Source organism: Trichechus manatus, unplaced genomic scaffold, assembly GCF_000243295.1.
Source record: "Trichechus manatus latirostris isolate Lorelei unplaced genomic scaffold, TriManLat1.0 scaffold00050, whole genome shotgun sequence".
NCBI lineage: Eukaryota > Metazoa > Chordata > Mammalia > Sirenia > Trichechidae > Trichechus > Trichechus manatus.
The window spans coordinates 5044476-5065358 of record NW_004443986.1 but is presented as its reverse complement, the minus strand read 5'-3'; the positions used below and the strand labels follow the sequence as shown (position 1 = coordinate 5065358).

Genomic DNA, 20883 nt, shown 5'->3' with positions numbered 1-20883 from the left:
ATATAGTTTTACTACATATTGCTGTATGTGAACCTAATAAAATACTATCACATGGTAAGTGGTCTTCTGCAACATTTTGGACTCAACAATTCATTTCGAAGACTTATACATGCTGTGGCATGTACTTGTAGCATGCCATTTTCATTTTCCAAGGGAACAAAACACATCTACAGCCTGATTAGAACCCAGATCCTTTAGTGTTTCTGCAATTACTGAGAATCCATTCTTCAAACTGAGAGGGAACTGAAATCCAAAAATTTTTAGAAATACTTGTGCCAAGTTGTTCTATCCTAGAAACTGATTAAAGGGATTCATAAAACTGATCAAAAATCTAGATATAATTACCCTAATAATAATACAACCAAGGATCCAATAATCCCATTTACACCCCTGGCTGCAAATATATGTGAAGTATTTGTTCAGTTTGGTATCATGTTTTAGAAACAATATTGAAAAAGAATGCGGGACAATAGGATGCTAAGAGAGAAGAAATAGATGAAGAACCGGGGTATGTAGAGGCCATGACTACTATTCTTCAAATAACTGAAAGATGGTCAAGAGTGAGAGAGCATCTACCTATTCTGCTCATTTTCCTTGACAAATTATTTGAGGGGAAATTTAAAAAACTAGAATGAAGGTGTGATCCTCTAGAAAAGATTTACATTTGCTTTTTCCAGACACCTGGGGGCACTACAAAGCTGAGGTCACTTTAAACAAAATTAACAGCCTGAGGTTATGTGAATTTGTACTGCAAATCTATGCAAGGAGCAGCTTGTGACTACAACAGGGCAAAATTTTGCTCCTTGCTCTGCTGAGCACTAAGACAGCACTGTGTGGGAGGAGGAGAGCGGGGCTGAGGGGAACTCACCCATATAGCAAGGATATGGCCCTTTGAGATCCCAGCTTAGTGTCTGGAGAGTCTCCTATTAGATTACCCTCCTTGGTCAGTACTGGGCTTTGTCTTGTATATCCTGACTTTTGTGAAATCCTAAGTCTGAAATTCAAGTCTGCAAACGTCCTCAGAGAAAAAGTGATTTCAATGCCTTCACTCTTTTCTTTATCCCTCTTGCTTTCTGCCCTCACTTATATTTTGGCCTGATAACTTTATAATTTATAAACAATTTATCATGTGTGTGCATGTGTATAAAATTACAGAGAGACAGATTTTGGTAAAATGTAAGGAAAGACATTTTTATCAGTAAAGTTAGCTGTCCAAAATCAAACGGGTTGCCTCAAGAGACAGTGAAGTGAGATCCCTGTAAATTGAAGTATTCAAGTAAAGGTTGGATAATCACAAGGTAGGAAAACTATAAAGGTGATCCATGAATCAGAGATCAGCCCCTTTTATCTCCAAGATTTTGATGACTCTATAAAAAACAAGGGGAAGAAGCATGTCACAGTTATATATGAAAAGCTATCATACCAACTCTCCCTGTATAGAGCAATTAATGGTGAAGGACTCAAATGATGGTTACTTCAAAACAGCTAATTACAGAAGAGTGGCTATTTTCAGACTGTTGCATTTGCTTAGTCTAACACAGAAACCACACTGCCAGATTCTTGCTGAATCTCAGCACTTACTTTTCTCTTAGTCTTGTATTGTTGGTTAACATAAGCCATGTGTTATTTTAGACATACGTCATTCTTCGAGGACTGAGTTCATTTCTTACTTATCTTTATATGCCCATTGCCAGGCAAAATGACTGGCATATAGTAGGTAGTCAATAAACATTCAGTGGGGCCCTATGTACCTCAACTATATCCAAATATTTTTCATTACTCTTTAGGTCAAATGAATAAAACCTACCTTTTCTAGGTTGTTTTTCTAAGAGGTTTGCATGAAGTTGCTTCTACTTACTGATTGGTCTACCCCATCAGAATAACTCAGGACAATTGAATTGCACAAGGGTTCAGTAGTTTATACTCAGGGTCATTAAGAACTCTTTAATTGAAGATTAAGTTTCAATATTGTTCAAACTCTGATTGTCATCTAAACTTTATAAATAAGATCTAGCTTATTCAATTCTACATATGACAAACCTATAAGAAAAATAACTGAGATAGATGGCTTTAATCTTCAATTCAGAAATATCACTCTTTATTAGGTAGCTAATGAAGAATATAATTTCTAAAAGAGCCAAAATAATAAGGGTCTTACCTCAGCATTAGGAGTAGGTGGCAAAACTGAGGTCTCATTTTCAGTAACATTTCCAGTTGGCCCATTGTTTGGTGAACTGGGACCAGACCCTGGAGAACTGCTACTGACTGAGGATTCTGAAAAACATTGTGAAGTACAAATTTATTTATGAAAAAATACAAAAATGAACTTTAGTTACTGTTAATAATAAACAGTATTAGACATTTTTTTTCTTTTTCTCTATGTAAATGACAAGCACCATTTCACTAAATACAAAAACTTATGAAAATTTCTAGAGCATTTCTGAAGTTTCACACCATTTTTCCCCCTTTGTTTCCATTGCTAAAACAACAAAACAGTATTGAATAGTATCTAGAGAAGTTAAGATGGAGTGCTGTATAAGCTTTTAATTAGTGGGGGCGGGGGAAAGAGAAAGAAAAGAAGCTTCTCTTACTTGCTCTTGTGTTACTGGGAAAAAAAAACAGTAATAGAAATAACGTACGTAGAAACCAAAAAAACCCAAACCCGTTGCCATCAAGTCGATTCTGACTCATAGCAACCCTACAAGACAGAGTAGAACTGCCTCATAAGGTTTCCAAGGGGTGGCTGGTAGATTCGAACTGCCCACCTTTTTGGTTAGCAGCCAAGCTTTTAACCACTGTTCCACCAGGTCTCCAACGTACTTAAAAAGGTCATAAAAACATACCATCAACACACGAGGCCCAGAGACATTCCTGTTGTGTCAGGAAAAAGTGCTTAAATATGCTATAAACTGCTCCTTATTTGAAATACTAAGGTTATATCTCATTATAGCTCATTTTACTCAGAGTTGCATGAAGAAAATATGACAGAGTATAAAATCTTAAAATTGCATCGATGGTCTTGTACAACATCAACTGACTTTAAGTGTCCCCAATTTATTTTTCAGAAGATGAAAAGTTGACCAAATTTAATATGCAAAACTTTAAACACCAATATTACAACAACAAAAAGCTCCTTTTAGTAAAAGTTAGATAATGACAATACAGATTATTTAACTCATGTCTTTTATGATCATGTACAAAACTCACTTGCACTTCAACTTATGAAGGGACTAATGCATCTATTAAAACATTTAATTAAAAAAATACAAGTCCAGTGTTGGCATGTAGTGTGGTTCTTAACCATTGTCATAAGGCAATATGTGTACTCTTTAATGAGAAACTATTTTGTTCTGTAAACCTTCATCTAAAGTGAGAATGGCAGCACAACTGGAAGAATGTAATCGATGTCACTGAATTGTACATGAAGAAATTTTTGAAGTGGTGTATCTTTGGCTATGTATATTTTCACCAAAAAAAAAAACAAAAGGTCCTCCAAGGCTGAGAAGGGAGTGTGTTGACATGTCGTGGGGTTGTTAACCAATGTCATAAAACAATATGTGTGCTGACTGTTTAATGAGAAAACATTTGTTCTGTAAACCTTCATCTAAAGTACAATTAAAAAAAAAAGATTAAAAAAAAAAACAAGTCACCTTGTCAAGCCTTGGCAAATTATTTATTCAACTCTAATCAATTCCCTATCACGTTCTATAGTTCATTCGTTTAAACATTTTTCTCGTTGCTTCATTCTTAAATCTTGTCAACCCAACTCGGTACAAATGATCTAGCCTCATACTTCTCAGAGATCGAGGACTTCTGACATGATTTCCACCAGCGACTTTTCCCTTTACCTCATGATTATGTTACCCCTATTCTCCTTTCCCATCTAAGACAAAGTATTCCTCTCCCTCTCCCCAGTGCCAGCACGTTTCCTCTTACTGATGATCCTATCCCCTCATACTTATTTTAGGACCTTACTCCATCAATTATCCTGAACTCTTAAGCTCTCCTTCTCCACCAGAATAGTCCCCCTAGTCTGAAAACACACAAATAATTCTTGACGAGTAGTATTCTCTCACAATGTCTACTCTTTTCTTCAGCCCTGGGTATCTAACTTCCTCACTACCAACTAACTATTCTCTCCAACACCATCAAATCTGAAGGCCTTTGACACGACAATCCCCATTCTCCTCATACTTTCTACAGCAACATTCTCTACCTCCATATCTGTCTTCCCATCTCTCTGACTTCTCTTCTACCATTTCGTAAATTCACCTGACTTTGTGGCCTTAGCCCTTCTCTCTTTCTCTTGTCAAACTGACTCAATATTGTGACATCAACTGTTATTTTCAGGCAGACAACTCTCATGAAATCTGTTTCTCACCTTTAATGCTCGTAAATTCTAGCCCAAATTCCTATGAAATGCTGGACATTTTTAACCTTCTCTTACACATGTGTGTCAATCTCAGCGTATTCCAATATAAAATACACCCTGCCTATCTCTGTTAATTTTACCACCTCCCTTAGAAGTAATCCTCACTTCCCTCCTTCTCCCAAATCTAATCAGTTACTAGGTCCTTTTAATTTCTTCTTTACATTTCTCACATCTATTTTCCATTACGATCATCACAGTTTAAGCCTCCATTCTTTCCTTATGCACTATAGCAAAGTTTCCTAATGTTTCTTAGTTGCTATAATAGACTGTCAAAATTGTCTTCCACACTGATGGATCATATAGAGACAGCTTTCCCCATGTCTCTACACTCCAAAACAGAACCCAACATTATTTCTACTTTTGTCGCTATGAGTGGGAATCGACCCAAGAACATTGTCCTCCACCACTCTGCACTCTGCTAAATCACCTACTCCCCGTAAGTGCCAAACACTTTCCCATTTCATGGTTATTTATCCTCTTTTCATCCACTTGGAGTACTTCATTGGAGGGCCGTTCTCAAGTTTAAGTTCAAAGCCTGGTTCACATGCCATCTTTTTGCCAAAGAACTGGAGCTCCCAATTTTCATGCAATGTTTTATTGCCCTCCCTTGGAACTCCTATAGCTTTGCAATTTCTACTAAAAATATTTCTCCACTCAAAGTCATTGCCATGGAAAGAAGTTCTGATTGATGACAAAATTCTGATCCTGCCACTGACTGGGATTTGAACAAGTAATTGATATCATAAAATGTTAAAAAACATCTTGCTCACTGCCTTTCTCTCCATGTATCTTGCTTACATTTTGATTAATCTCTCTGTGTGTGTGTGTGTTTTGCCTCTTTTTCCTTTACTTTTCCTTTTAACTAAGAAAATGCATATTTAAATCCTTATATGAGCTTTTTTCCTGACTATTTAGTCTTGTCTTTCCAGTATGACTATTGATTTTTTCATAATATAATGTCTCATTTCCGTATCCTGTCTTTTTTAAAAACAATTTTCTTAAACGTTCTGCCTTACCAACTTTAGATTGTATCATTTTATGTGATACTTAGATAAAAGTGTTTCTTTTTGTAGGAATCACTATGACAAGCACTAAGAATTCAAGGGGAAAAAAACACAGGCACAGAGTATTCCACATAGTCACACTGGATGGGGTCTGATAGGAGCTAGCATTAATTTCCTGGGAACACTGAGAAAATCTCAGAGAAGAAGTGATCCTGGAGGACCTGGAGCTTGAAGAATCATAGCTCATGAAATGGGGCAATGGAGAACACAGAGTGGAGAAGAAGGTGTTGCAAACACAGGGACGTTTCAAGGCCTATAATTTTTAAAAGTCTTCACTGAGGTCTGACAGGGCAGAAAACACTTGCATTTGAAAAACAGGAAGACGACCAGTGGTTAATAAGTCAACTTTTGGGAGGAGTGATATGGCATGGGTTTGAAAAGAGTATACATTTGAACCTATGAGATGGGAAAGACAGAAACAATATAGAGGTGAGAGAAGAACAGCAATGGCTAAATAACTGGAAGGATGCTATAACGGTCTCTGACTAGTCGTTAAAAAGAGTTGGTGTTGAAATCCAAACAGAGCTCATCCAAATTGAATGAAAGTTGGAAGACAAATGGGAAGGAGTACACGTGAAGACAGCTGTGTGTCTGGTAGTCCAGAGCTCTCCAAAGACATCGGGAGTAACTGCAACACACCAGTTAAAAATATCTACCGAAGCTTCCCTGTGTCCCAGCTCACTGAACAGAAATGTGTACCTAATAAATGCACAAGTCTCTCTGACTGATTACAAATTACTTTCTGAGATAAAAAGGAAGGTTATCTTTATCTCATAAAATTAAGAAGAGAAAAATATCATATTTCACATGTAAAGAAACTCTAGTAAAACTCTGATAATTCATAACCTTTATAAGTCAGAAATAATCATTACTCAGACAGTGAGGTAAATTCACCTGCAATTTAGGAAAGAAGAAAAGGTAAATAACTGGTGATTGTGGAGAAAAAGAGTAATGATCAAGAAAAGAGACTGACAGGAGAACAGAAAAGACATTGGGATAAGTAAATATGACCTTAGATAGTAAGATTCTAAAGCAAAAAACAATAGCAATGTATACGGTTTTCTATACACTTCAATTTTTTCTGTAATGAGGGAGTCTATTCTCTCCAAATACAAAAAACTGCCTATCTCCATTTACCTTAGACAATTGATAATATTCATTATTCTTTTACTTGCATGAAAACAGACTCACTCTCAAACCCTGACTCCCAAGTACCTCTTTTAGGGAAACTTCAGATTGTTACCTACTTAAATACTATATAAGGAGCCCTGGTGATGCCAAGGTTAAACAGTCAGCTACTAACCAAAATATTGGTGGTTTGAACCCACCCAGTGGGTTTTGCAGGAGAAAGACCTGGTGATCTGCTTCCATAAAGATTACAGCCAAGAAAAACCTACGGGGTAGTTCTACTTTGTTACATGGAGTCACTTACTAGTTGGAATCGACTCGACAGCACGTAACAACAAGAAACAGTATTTCTTGAAAAAACAAATAATGTTTCTTTACAAGTATTTAGACAAAAAAAAGAATATTTGCTGTAAAAATCTGACTAATTCAAGTGGTCTAAATCAGTAATTTATATTTAGTAATAGGAAACAAATATAAATTCAATACAATAATTTTATTCACTGTTCATTTTTTAATACTTATTAGCCCTCAAGTAAAAAAATTTTCCATTCAAATCAGTAATACTTCCCTTCAGATAAGTATATTAATCTGTCACGTTTGAACTGGAGACTAAAAACTGTTTTTTTCTAAATAACCTGTCAAACTTTTAAGTCACATTAGTCTTCTGTATCTAAATATACTTTATCCCCTCTGCCCCAAAATCCTCCCCTGTATTGTCTTCGAAACTAGACACTGTCATGGCCAAAAAACAACCCAAAAAACCCACTGCTGTCAAGTTAATTCTGACTCATAGCAACTCAACAGGAACAGAATAGAACTGCCCCATAGGGTTTCCAAGAAGTGGCTGGTGGATTTGAACTGTCGACCTTTTGGTTAGCAACCATAGCTCGCTATAGCTCTTAACCACTGCACCACCAGGGCTCCTGTCATGGCCAAAGGTGATATAAAAAACAAAGACTCTTTAAAAAACTGCAGAGGGTAAGATATGATCTTGGAGAAGTAATACCCATTGACTACATGGGTATAAGCACAGCTTTCCTTGAGAATGGAGAAAAATAGTTGCGGATTATCACTTTTCATTTATTCATGCAACCAAACAAAATGACCAGGTACAGTGCCTGACTCTATGCAGATACTCAATAAACAGTAGTCAGGATTAATATTTTGGTTAGCCTTTTTGGTTCTTGTATCCTTAGGTCTTCTCTAATTTCAGAGCAGGTCCAACTGGGACTAGGAGGGTTTGTAAGACATCAGGTTGAATTTCCTAACCTGTTCACCCCACTACTAACCAGGCAGCTAAAAAAACAAGAACTCTTCCATTTGAGACTAGTGAAAATGACAGTTTCTTTCCCTTCATAAAAGCCAATATATCCCCCTCCTGCCATGAGTCCCAGTTCACTAGTAAACACATAAAGTCATTTATGAGTTCTGTAAATTTGTTGAAAAGTCAAGGTTTTGCTGTTCCACGTAGTTTAAGTTTCCCAGATGTATTTTGTACATTCATGTCTGAGTATGGGGGAAGTGTTCTTCTTGGACCTCCTTCTGCTCATTTCTGATCAAATTTCATTAAAATTTATATTCTCCTGGTTGGCATTCCCAAAATGGACTGCCTGTTTCTGAAAAAGATTAAGGTGAGTTTTGGCATTCCCCAGTTACGCCTTGATTGACACATAGCTCTGTTTTCCATTCATTTCCTGTTTAACACAGTTGGTGAATACATAGCAAGGTTCACGGAACTACTTGTGAATTTTCAATATAATTTCCTTTCAAAAAATATTTCTCCTCAAAATAACTTTTTATATGCAGCAGGCATGTTTATTCTAAACTATGTTTTTCATTCCTAGTATCAGCATTTGTTAGTGCAAGTCTGTTCAGTCCTCAATTACCTGTCACCTCAAACATTCGCTTCTTGAATGAAGTGACAACATTTCCATCCTTCCGCCTGAGTAAGGGGCTGCTTCTCCTCTCTGCCACTTTCTGTTTTAACCTGGACCGCACCTTCAAGTTGGGCTCAGAGGCTGGGGGTTGAGACAAAGAGAATAGATAAAAATTAAAAAATAGAGAGCCGATTGCTCCTGTGTATAAAAGAGGCTCACCATTTCCTTGGTCCCCTCTCATTCTAAAATTAAAACCCCAAGCATGTAAAGAGGCATCGGCATTAAAGTAATTAAGCAGACAAATATAGTAATTATTTTTATGAAATATGTGAAATGTTTTTCTATTTAAAATGAAAACAGCAAAAGCATAAGTTTTCTACTTCTTTTATCTAACAGAATTGGGCTTGTTAACGAGAAGTTGAATCACTAATTACATTTGGGTCACAGTAAGATTTATTATGCTTCATTGTTGGTCCTCTTAATTCTCTCAAGGGTGAAACTCAGTAACCACAAAAACAGTAACTTAATGTGATTTTGGAGACTCTGGCCTGACTTCTGGTAATAAGAAGACACCTCGGTGGCAGCTTTTGATTGTCTCTAGCATATAATTTACGTCCTATTCTAACTCCTGGAATATTTGTTTCTAACCTGAAACCCTAGGAAAACATGCTAAGTATAAGAGCACCAAACCCAGTGGAGTCATTGCTGAATAAACCTTTCTATACATTCAGTGTACAATCAGTTGAAAGTAAGAGTGGCCAACTATTAAAACTGGAAGTTCAGACTCAGGTTACATGTTCCAAAATACAAACACACATTATGTTCTTTTGTTTGTTTCGCAGATGAATTTAAAAAAAAAAAAATTAGGAAGCATTTGGAGAGAATATACTTCATTCACACACATATCTAAGGGATATATTATGTTGCTATTTCTTTGGTTGTATAATTTATAATTATTTATTAGGTATTTAAGCAATAATACATTAGAAGAAAGGAAACACTGGATTGGGTCTTTGTGTAGCAGAAATATGATGGTGGTGGTGGTGGTGGTAGTACTGTTGAAAACAATGTTAATGATAATGATGATGATAATTATGAACTGGATACTTGTGATGATAACATAGAGTTATATAGTGTCTTCTATGTTCTAAGAATTTTATTAATATTAACTTGTTTAATCCTAAAAAACATCCCTAAGAAATAGATACTATTTATACCTTAATTACATCAAGGAGGAAACCAAAACACAGAGAGGATAAGTAACTTGCCCAAGGTCATATAGGTAAAAGAGTGAAGCCAAGATCTGAATCTAGGAGTCAAGCTCAAGTCTATTCTGTCAAACACTGAAAATACTACCTCTCCACTCTTCCTCATGCAGGAACACCTTAAGAATTATCACACAGATTTTCTAAAGCGTGACTAATTATCTGCATCAGTACAATGTTGTAATGTAGCTATTTTTTTGATTAGTGAAGTTATTTTCTTTGAAGGAATTTTTTTATCTTGGCTAGACTACAGTTATCAAAAGCAGAATTTACAAGTGATTTTCTTTCCTTTCTTCTTCCCTCCTTCCCTCTCCCCCTCCTTCCTTTCCTTTCTTTTTTGCTTTCAGACTTCAAATATCTATACTTTTGTTTTCTCTTCATACTTTTCTTTTTGCCCTCTCTGCAATTTTAAACTTGGACTGAGAAGACTTGCACTATGGGTTTTCCTGGATTTGGTTAGACTTTCTACATTAAGTGAAATAGGAACTTGAAAGAAAGATTAAGTTCAGCTACAAATAATAAAGCAAGCTACCTTTTTTATGTTGTACACTTGATTTTATTCCTGAAAATATTGTAAAAGTAAAAAATTCAGAGATCAGTCAAGAATGAGAAGTTCAGAGGACTGGAGAGCTGAAATGTATTGGTTTCTAGGCCTCCCACCTGGAGGCAAAGCAGAGAAACAGTTTTGGGGAAGGATTAAAGTTTTTGCTAGACCTTCTAATTTAACTTAGGGGAGAAGTCCAAGTCTCAATTACTAGCATCAAATTCAGACAGAATTAAAGTAAGAAAATGGGGCTGCACTAATTTACTTAAATTAGTTTCCCTGTTATATATATATATATATATATATATATATATTAAAATTCCTCCAGAAATACTAATCTTGTTCCCAAAAAACCAAAACCAAAAACCCAGAGTTGACTCTGACTCACAGCAACCCTATAACAACAGAACTACCCCATAGGGTTTCCAAGGCTATAAATCTTTATGGAAACAGAGCTGCCACATCTTTCTCCATGGAGTGCCTCGTGGGTTTGAACTACTGACCTTTAGGTTAGTGGCTGAGCACTTAAACTACACCACCAGGTAGTAAATATGTTCATCTACAACTTAGAAAGGAAAAATGAGGAACTTTGAATCCCTAGGTGCTAAGTACATTGGTATCAGCTGTAGCCTTGCTTACAACCAACCCTAGGACAAAAAGCAAAGTATCTCACACTCAGATCTAGACATGACTTTATGATGAAACTCAGTGGAATAAACGCTACAGATTGGTTGTCCAGAGGGAGTATATTGATTGATCACTTCAAAAGGCAGTGGGTGGAGCAGAAAAGGCACTGTATCTTCAGTGAGAAGATGTGGAGTTGAGTTCCACCTGCACCACTTCCAAGCTAGGGAATGTTCAGTGAGACTCTAGTTCTTTCTGAGCCTGATTATTCATTTGTGAAACACAGAGTCTAATATCTTCATTAATTCACAGACTTACGGCCACCGCATTAGGTACCTGGGAATAATTGTGAAGATCTGAACAAATGTGAAAGGGAAAAAACGTTTATGGAACTCAAACGATTGATATTATTGCTAAAGGTTACAAAGATTGTGATGGCAGAGCTGGGACTGGATCTCAAATCTTCTGAACCTCAGCCCAACCCTCCTCCCTCTCCTAACACATCTCACAAGCTGGGGCTAAGTTTCTGCAGTCAAGACAAAAATATGCCAATGGCTTGGAAAAACCTACATAATGTCATTTAAACAGGCTACTTGAAACCTAGAATTCCACAAGCTTTTCTGAAAAACAAACAAACAAAAAAGACTAAAGATCAGCAGATAGCTTTCATTCCTAGGTCTATTTCAGAATGAGCTGGACCTACAGCTCTTAAATTTCTTCTAACGATCAACATAAAAGTGTAATCATCAGTATAGAAGTGAGAAGTGTGTTCTGGTCTTGAGTCTACCTGCTAAGATCAATAACCTTGAATAATTCATAATCTCACTGAATATCAGCTTATTCATGCAAATCAGGCATGATGGTATTTTTGTAGTGCATGAAGTCAAATAGATGTGGGTTTAAATGCTTGTTTTATAGCTATTTGGCTTTAGGTGAGTTACTTTATATCTTTAAACCTCATCTTAAAATGAGGATAGTTTTTGCTGGCTTTTCTCTATTTGCCCCAACAGATTCATTTTCGTTCCTTCTCTGAGCCCACAGGGCTGAACCACAAGGACTGCATCACCCCTAGCCTTTGCTGGCTGGATTTCAGTTGGGCTCAACCTACTGGCAATACTGACTGGTGATTAGGACTAAGGAGGAGAGAGGGGTCAGGGTCATGAACTATAGTGCTACTTCCCTGCCTATAGCCTTGTCTCTTCCCGACTTCAACTCCCTCTGGAGGTCTCTGTCCCATGGCTCCAACTCTTCCAGAGCTCCAAAAACACTATTTCCTCCCCTTGCTCCTTCAACACTAGGGATGGGAATGGCTTCCTGCTGTGGCTATTTTCTGGGTGACTCAACATCTCTAAGCACTTCCTTTAACCCTGCTCACTTCTTTGTAAGTAGTCGCTTCATAAAAGTCTGGGACGCATATGGTTTGGATTCTGTTTCCTGTCAGGATCTTGATTACTACAGTCCTACATATCTTGCAGAATCCCTGGATGGTGCAAAGAGTTAACTCACTAGGTTACTAACTGAAAGGTTGGATGTTGAAGTCCATACAGAGGTGCCTTGGAAGACAGGACTGGCCATCTACTTCTGAAAAATCAGCCACTGAAAACTCAATGGAGCAAAGTTCTACTCTGACACACATGGGGTCACCATGGAGTCGACTTGAGGGCAACTGGTTTTACATATCTTGCAAGGTTATTGTAGAATCAAATGAAATAACGTCTAGTTAGGTAAGCCAGCGGTTCTCAACAGGGGAAGATTTTGCCTCCCAGGGATATCTTTGCTGGTCATTACAGGGGGCTGCTACTGACATCTACTCAGTATAGGTCAGGGATGCTGCTAAACATATCACAACACATAGGACAATCCCCCACAACAGAGAATTATCTGGCCCAAAATGTTAATAACTGTTACATTGGGGGTGATCAAAGGAGATGATAACATCTGTCAGAGATTCCCAAAGAGGATGTAGGAGGGTAAGGGAAGAAAGGAAAGATTACCAGAAATCAGGAAGTACTACACGCAGCTTTAAAAATAAATATTTCTGTAAACTTTATATTTGGAAATTAATTTAAAAATGTGTTTGATACCATTAATATTTCTAAAGAAAGTAAAGCTAGACAACTTCTACTGGCTGGTGGAGATACGCAGAAAGCCATACATTGCAATATTGAAAAGGATAATATTTGAGGCATTGTGATATTTTTATCTTTATTGATTGAGGACACTGTTGTTGTGTGCTGTCCAGTTGATTCTGACTTGTAGCAACCCTATATGACAGAGGAGAACTGCCCCATTGGGCTTCCTAGGATGAAATCTTTAAGGTAGCAGATCCCAGATCTTTTCTCCCAAGGAGCTGCTGGTGTGTTTAAATCACTGACATTTCGGTTAGCAGCTGAGCGCTTAACCATTGCACACCAAGGCTCCTTAACTGAGGACATAGGTTTTTAAAACCTAGGAATTACTGATATATTGTAAAATGCAATGTAAGTTTATTTCCACAAATTACACAACATACAACTTTTCTAAGTAAAACCTATATCCATTGGTTCTAGCTAAAGTTTTTGCCTGTATTTCAATACTGGTTTTGAGTCACAGAGATATGTGCATCTCAGTGCTGAGACCAAGAGTTGGGATGATAGATATCCATCATTTAGCCCTTGCTATGCTCTGTAAACTCGCTTCTAACATTTCAGAAGCCCACACACCAAAGCTCAGCATGATGTATGTTGAAGCAGTAGGATTAATCACCTATTATGCTGACTCAGTTTGCAGTTAGAGTTAATTCCATTTTTAATGTGCCGGTCTCCCCAAAGGCTGGAGATTTCCATACCAGTGACTTACTAATGGCATGCAAATCCTCAGAGCCCAGAAAGAGATCACTAGCTGGGGAGAAGTTCTGCTTGCATTTGAATGTATTTCATGCTTAGTTGCACTAATTGCCTTTCTGTTTTTTACCCCACACCCATCACTCTCTACATCTCAATTAATCAAAGACACTGAAGGCAAGTTTTTATAGTGTGTCTGTCCATATAAATGCATTTGCCTGCTGAGAAGATAAGCTTGCATAAAAAATGGATCATCATTATCTAAATGAAAACAATCAATATTAAAATAAAGAGACAGACCTAAAAACTTTGTGTCTTTTTACTTAAAAAAAAAACTGAACAAAATGAAACACAAGACATTTGAAAAAAATGCCTCAAGAGCTAAAGGTATTTCAAATCATTATTCTTATGTTGATCTCTCCATGGTGCAGAATGAATTTAGCGTGACAAGTTATGAGAATAAAATTGGGAAGAGAATAGTAAAGTAAGAGAAGCACAGGCTAAAAAATCAGGATTTCAACACCAAGCAACTGACAAGGCCCAGACTTACCATTGCACTGAGTGGAGACTCATATGTGTTGTAGGGGGTTTGCGTCATTTTACACAAGTGCTCACAGAAACAGACACACAGTTATCTTTTGTAAAACCACACATGCCTCTGAGACAAAATAGACCAAATTCAGTTCCCAATTCGAACTCTTTCACATACTAACTGTAACCCTGGTCAAGTTGTTTAACCTCTGTGAATCATTTTATCATCCATAAAAGAGCAGTATCAATGCCTAGCACATATCGTGGTAGAAGATTAAAGGAACGGAATAAAGATTCTAGCTCAATTAGCTGGCTGTTACAAAAAAGTTGTTCAGTACATACATGTTGAATAAATGAGTGTTTAATGCAGTCCATGTATAAGACTAGGAAGCTTTTATTAAAATAAAACAAGACAAATTAAAATAAAAAGATAAGTAGAGGGACAACCAAACCAAACCCACTGCCATCCAGTTGACTCCGACTCATAGTAACCCTATCGGACAGAGCAGAACCGCCCTGTAGAGTTTCCAAAGTGCACCTGATGGGTTTGAACTGCCAGGCTTTCATAGCTCTTAACTGCTATGCCATCCAGGTTTCCAAAAGAAGGAAAAGATGGCTACAACTAGTCTACTCCTTTCCCTAGTACAATGTCTTTAAAACAACAATAACAAAACTAACAATGATCCTTCTTTGCTCTTTTACTCAGTATACTTAAAATAGTTTTTGGTCAATAGTTGACTTTTTATATAAATTTTACTCATTTTTTTATTTAACTGTTTATAATTTCTATTTAGTTCTATATCGTAAATGTATCACAATCCACAAAGACTGAGACTGTGCATCTTGCCTCTGTTCACTTTTAATCCTAAATTATGAATAATTTTCCCACCAATTATCTAGGCAAAAAATTCAATAGCATGTATTGTGGCATACAGAAATTCTTCATTCCCAGTGGGAATGAATCTAAAGAGAAAAGAAAGATGTTTCCATTGAGTAATGGCTAATAACATTATTAATTATCAACCAAATCTAGTACTAGATTAACACGTTTATACTAATGAATATTTAAGAGATACAACAATTCTACGTGCATGCACCTTCAGGTCTATAATCATAGGTGAAAATCAGCCTTCCACTGTCTGTCTCAGATCCCTTTGTTGGCATTGCCCTCTTCTTCCCTTCTGTGCTTGGATTTCTGTCCGTTTATCTGACAGCCTCTCCCTTTCATGGGATTCTGCTGCTATCTCCCATCCACAGTACTGCCTTAGGCACTGTCATGCTCCAATTTTCTGTCCCTGGAACTAAACACAAATAATCCAGCACCCACTCACTCTATTCTGAATTTCCTTCACAAAGATTTGCTTTCCTGGAGTAGTTCCTGCCCTGGTCACTTCTCTCGCCTGGGCTAGCAATGTAGAAATCTACGCCATATGTGAACTGTTCAATTGAGTAATCATTACAATTATGAAAACACACTTTGGCGATACAATAAACTCTCTAATCTAGTTGATCAAGAGGCAGAGGTTATCTAATTCAAAGTTTCATAATTGGATGAAAGTTACATATTTTCAAAATCAGCATTCATCTTAATACAATTAACCTAACAAAACCGCATTTTTTTTTGCTTCAGCAATATGAATCTTTAATTATATGAGTCAGATTTTATACATTCTGAAACAGGAATAAAATTTCTAATCTACCTATTTTTGTTACACCCATTTAACATGATGTAATTTATATATGGAAACCCTGGTGGCATAGTGGTTAAGAGCTACAGCTGCTAACCAAAAGGCTGGCAGTCTGAATCCACCAGGCGCTCCTTGGAAACCCTATGGGGCAGTTCTACTCTGTTCTACAGGGTCGCTGTGAGTTGGAATCGACTCGACGGCAATGGGTTTGGCTTTTTGGTTGGTTAATTTATATATAGGAGCCCTGGTGGTGCAGTGGTTAAGCGCCCGGCTGCTCCCCAAAACATTGCAGTTTGAACCCTCCAGCCTCTCTGCAGGAGAAAGATGTGGCAGTCTACTTCCATAAAGACGTATAGCCTTGTAAACCCTATGGGGCAGTTCTACTCTGTCCTATAGTGTTGCTATGAGTCAGAATTGAATCGATGCCAATGGGTTTTTAATTTATATATAAAAGTTTAAAAAAAATTCTCTAACAACTAACCACATTCAAGGTAATATATAAATGTAATTTCCTGGAGAAATTATAATACTTTTCTTGGTTGATTCATAAATACTACCGCAGACATCTATCCATTTCCTTACTGAAAATATACTAATTATGCCTTTGTTAAGAGAATTAGTCTTTTTCATAAAGAATATTTGTAAATGTTACTCAATTTGCAGTGTTGTCTTCTGCAAAGTGTTTATTTTTAATAACATTTATTGCTTCTGATTATGTAAGTCACACAAGTTCAAGACAAAAAGGGAGGGGGGATTTGGTGTACTCTGCTAAAATGTTTTCATCGTGTTTTGTTTGTAAAAGTATTTGAAAATGAGAATCATATTATATTTGGTTGTATCCTGTTGGTTCATTAAATAATATATCATAAGTATTTTCCTAGGCAATTATACATTCTTCAAAAGCATTCCATTTATTGTTTTTCTTTTTTTCCCCCAACTTAAAAAACTATTACGATAAGGACAATGCTAGGAGCCCTAATACATGGCATAAACAGAATACAAAACATTACTAACAATGCACAAACCCCAGAAGAGAACCTAGATAACTAGGAGCTCCTAAAAATCAAACACTTATGCCCATCAAAATACTTCACCAAATGAGTCAAAAGACAACCACAGACCGGGAAAAAAAATTTGGCTGCAACAAATCTGATCAGCGTCTAATCTCTAAAATCTACAAGATACTGCAAAACCTCAACAACAAAAAGACAAATAACCAAATTTAAAAATGGGCAAAGGATATGAACAGGCACTTCACCAAAGAAGACATTCAAGTGGCTAACAGACACATGAGGAAATGCTCACGATCATTAGCCATTAGAGAAATGCAAATCAAAACTATAATGAAATACTATTTCACTCCAACAAGACTAGAATTAATCTAAAAAACACAAAGTAATAAATGTTGGAGAGGTTGTGGAGAGACTAGAACACTTCTGCACTGCTGGTGGGAATGTAAAATGGTATAATTACTTCGGAATCAATTTGGCGCTTCCTTAAAAAGCTAGAAATAGAAGTACAATACGATCCAGGATTCCCACTCCTTAGAATATATCCTAGAGAAGAGCCCTCACAGGAACAGATACACACACCTATGTTCATTGCAGCACTGTTCACAATAGCAAAAAGATGGAAACAACCCAGGTGCCCAACAATGAACGAATGGATAAACAAATTATGGTATATTCACACAATGGAATACTACGTAATGATAAAGAACAATGAGAAATCCGAGAAACATAACATGGATGAATCTGGAAGGCATTACACTCAGTGAAATTAGTCAGACACAAAAGGCCAAATATTGTATGAGACCACTGTTGTAAGAACCCAAGAAAAGGCTGAAACACAGAAGAAAACATTCTTTGATGGTTATGAGGGTGGAAAGGGAGGGAGACAGGAATTCACTAACTAAATAGTAGATAAAGAATTATCTTAGGTGAAGGGAAGGACAACACACAGTACAGGGGAAGTCAATACCACTGGACTAAACCTAAAGCTAAGAAGTTTCCTGAACACAACCAAACACTTTGAGGTACAGTGTAGCAGGGGTGGGGGTCTGGGGATCATGGTTTCAGGGGACATATAGGTCAATTAGCATAATGAAGTTTATTAAGAAAACGTTCTGCATTCCACCTTTGTGAGCGGCATCTGGGGTCTCAAAAGCTAGCGAGCAGCCATCTAAGATGCATCAATTGGTCCCAATCCATCTGGAGTAAAGGAGAACGAACACCAAAGACATAAGGAAAATATTAACCCAAGAGACAGAAAGGGCCACATAAACCACAGTCTCCATCAGCCTGCGACCAGAAGAACTAGATGGTGCCCGGCTACCACCAATGACCACCCTGACAGGGAACACAACAGAGTCCCTGACAGAGCAGGAGAAAAGTGGGGTGCAGAACTCAAATTCTAGTAAAAAGACCAGACTTAATAGTCTGAGACTGAAGGGACCCCAGAAGACATGGCTCCCAGACTCTCTGTTAGCCCAGAACTGAAACGATTCCCAAAACCAACTCTTCAGCCAAAGATTAGACTGGACTATAAGACATAAAACGATACTCGTAAAGAGAGTGCTTCTTAGCTCAAGTAGATACATGACATAAGACTAAATGGGCAGCTCCTGTCCAGAGGCAAGATAAGAAGGCAAAATGGGACAGGAGCTAGTTGAATGGACACAGGAAACCTGGGGTGGAAAGGAGGAGTGTGCTGTCTCATTATAGGGAAAGCAACTAGGGTCACATAACAATGTGTGTGTAAATTTTTGTATGAGAAACTAACTTGAACTGTAAACTTTCACTTAAAGCACAATAAAAAAAAAACTAATATGAGTTATTTTCCAGGCTTTAAATGTTCTTTTAAAAAATATATTTTGTGAATATATCATATTATTTATCCTTTACTTGTGAATATGCCATATTTTGTTTAAGCATTTGAGAACACTAAGCATTTAGGTGGTCTACAATGTTTTGCTTTTAAATATAGCAAGAAAACACATATCATATCTGTGAATCTCTGTGTAAATGGAAATTGAATTCTTACGTTTCTCACTATCAATGTATCAACAGCAAGGGCAAACTCCTTATGATTAGGAACAAACAGCACTGGGCATGCACAGAGTACAACTGAGCCCTTGGAAGTAGCTCAGGGCAGCTTAGGAAGACGATTTTGGGGTCCTGGGTTAAGCACTCAGCTGCTAACCAAAAGGTCAGTGGTTCAAACCCACCAGCAACTCCATGGAAGAAAGATATGGCAGTTTGCTTCTGTAAAGGTTACAGCCTTGGAAACCTTTCACGGTAGTTCTACTCTGTCCTGTAGGATCGCTATGAGTTGGAATTGACACAATGGCAATGGTTGTTTTTGTTTTTGTTTTTTGGTGGGAGGGGGGATAAACAGGAGTGTGGTCTAGAATGCGAGGGTTGCTAGCTCTGGGTGGGCAAATTTCTTTAGTACCTGTGGGCCAGAGCAAAGCTCTCTAAAGCTCAGATGCCCAGGGCAGGGACTACCGTTGCCTCAATGTAAGAGCAGTACTATAGATGGAATCCTGCAGCCTTTTCCTCACTAGTGTTTTCTCAAGACCTATAAGAATGCCTGGTGCTCAGCTGGCTCGGTTGACAATCAGTAGAACTTAATAAATGAATTAATGCACAAATTGTTAATCAATGTTGTTGTTTTTTAATGCCAGAAGAAAGAGAGGAGGAAATGATTATTTTTTTTCAAATTTGTGTATATATTTTAAGTACAAATTACCATTTTTAAAACATAAAGTACTTTAATCCAAACAATATAATTTTGGGTAGACCTAAATTATAAGCTATAAAATATTTAATCACTTTTTATAGTAAAAATTAAAGTTGCATTTAGTTGGTTCCATTGTTTAATTGGGAGTCCTTAGGTGTTGCAAACACTTGATTGCTAAGTTGGAGGTTCAAGTTGGAAACTAGAGGTTCAAGTCTACTCAGAGGCACCAGGGAAGAAACGCCTGGGGATTACTTCCAAAAATCAGCCATTAGAAAAACTATGGAGTACAGTTCTACACTGAAAAACATGGGGTTGCCATGAGTTGGAATCAATTCAAAGGCAACTGGTAGTTTTCTTGTTTAATTAAATCCAATTACTACCTCATAAATAACAATACTGAAAACCAAGACGAGTTTCATAATTTCCAATTATGTTTCCATTGTTTGCACCTATATAGTGTCTACTGTTGCTAGGTGCCATCAAGCCCATTCTGACTCATGGTGTCCCCACATATTCCGAGCAGAGCTGCTCCATACAGTTTTCAAGGCTGTGACCTTTTGGAGGCAGATAGCCAGGACAGTTTTCCAAGGCCTCTCTGGGTGGGTTTAAAAACTGCCAACCTTTCAGCTAGTAGCTGAGTGCTCAACTGTTTGTGCCACCCAGGGACTCCACAGTGCCTGCTACATAGAATAAACTCATTAGCTCTTTATTGAACGAATGAATGAGTTAACGGGAAAAGGGCGTATTAAGTGCTGAGATGACTGCCTCAGAGATATGATACAGGGCCTTTGTCTCCTAGACACGCACGGTCTAGCAAGAATAATTAATAGACTAATTGTGACAGATGCCATGTGATAGGTATAAGCAGCGTGGGGCTCTATAGGCAAAGGAATTTAATTTGCCTTGCGTGTAGGTCGTTAGGGGCTGAGTGAGATTCCAACAGGTAGAGGTGGGAGGGAAGTGAAGTTCTAGGCAAAGGAAATAACAACTTCCAGGTGAGGGTGCTGGCAAGTTTAAGGAATAGGAATTAAATATGCTAACTGAAAGATAAATATCAAGACAAACTTAGTTAAATTATAGCATATTAAGAGGTTATTCAACCTATATCTTCCAACTCCATCTCTCGTCTGGCCCTTTCTTCTCATCATGGGTTGCTGTGGTTGAGTG

At 37.4% G+C, this 20883-nt stretch overlaps 1 protein-coding gene across 23 annotated transcripts in view; it reads right to left on the bottom strand.

The window, feature by feature from the left end:
- The window catches only part of HDAC9 (histone deacetylase 9), a 700487-nt gene that overhangs the window by 434853 nt on the left and 244751 nt on the right, over positions 1–20883 (bottom strand). For 12 of the 23 annotated variants that reach the window (XM_023732291.1, XM_023732288.1, XM_023732290.1 and 9 more), the window contains 2 exons: positions 8511–8642; positions 2159–2274 (listed from right to left, as the gene is read on the bottom strand). In XM_023732291.1, coding sequence (XP_023588059.1) covers positions 2159–2274; positions 8511–8642 — 248 coding nt within the window. The remainder of the gene's footprint in view (positions 1–2158; positions 2275–8510; positions 8643–20883) is intronic. The other 11 variants (XM_023732302.1, XM_023732300.1, XM_023732301.1 and 8 more) reach the window with 1 other exon arrangement.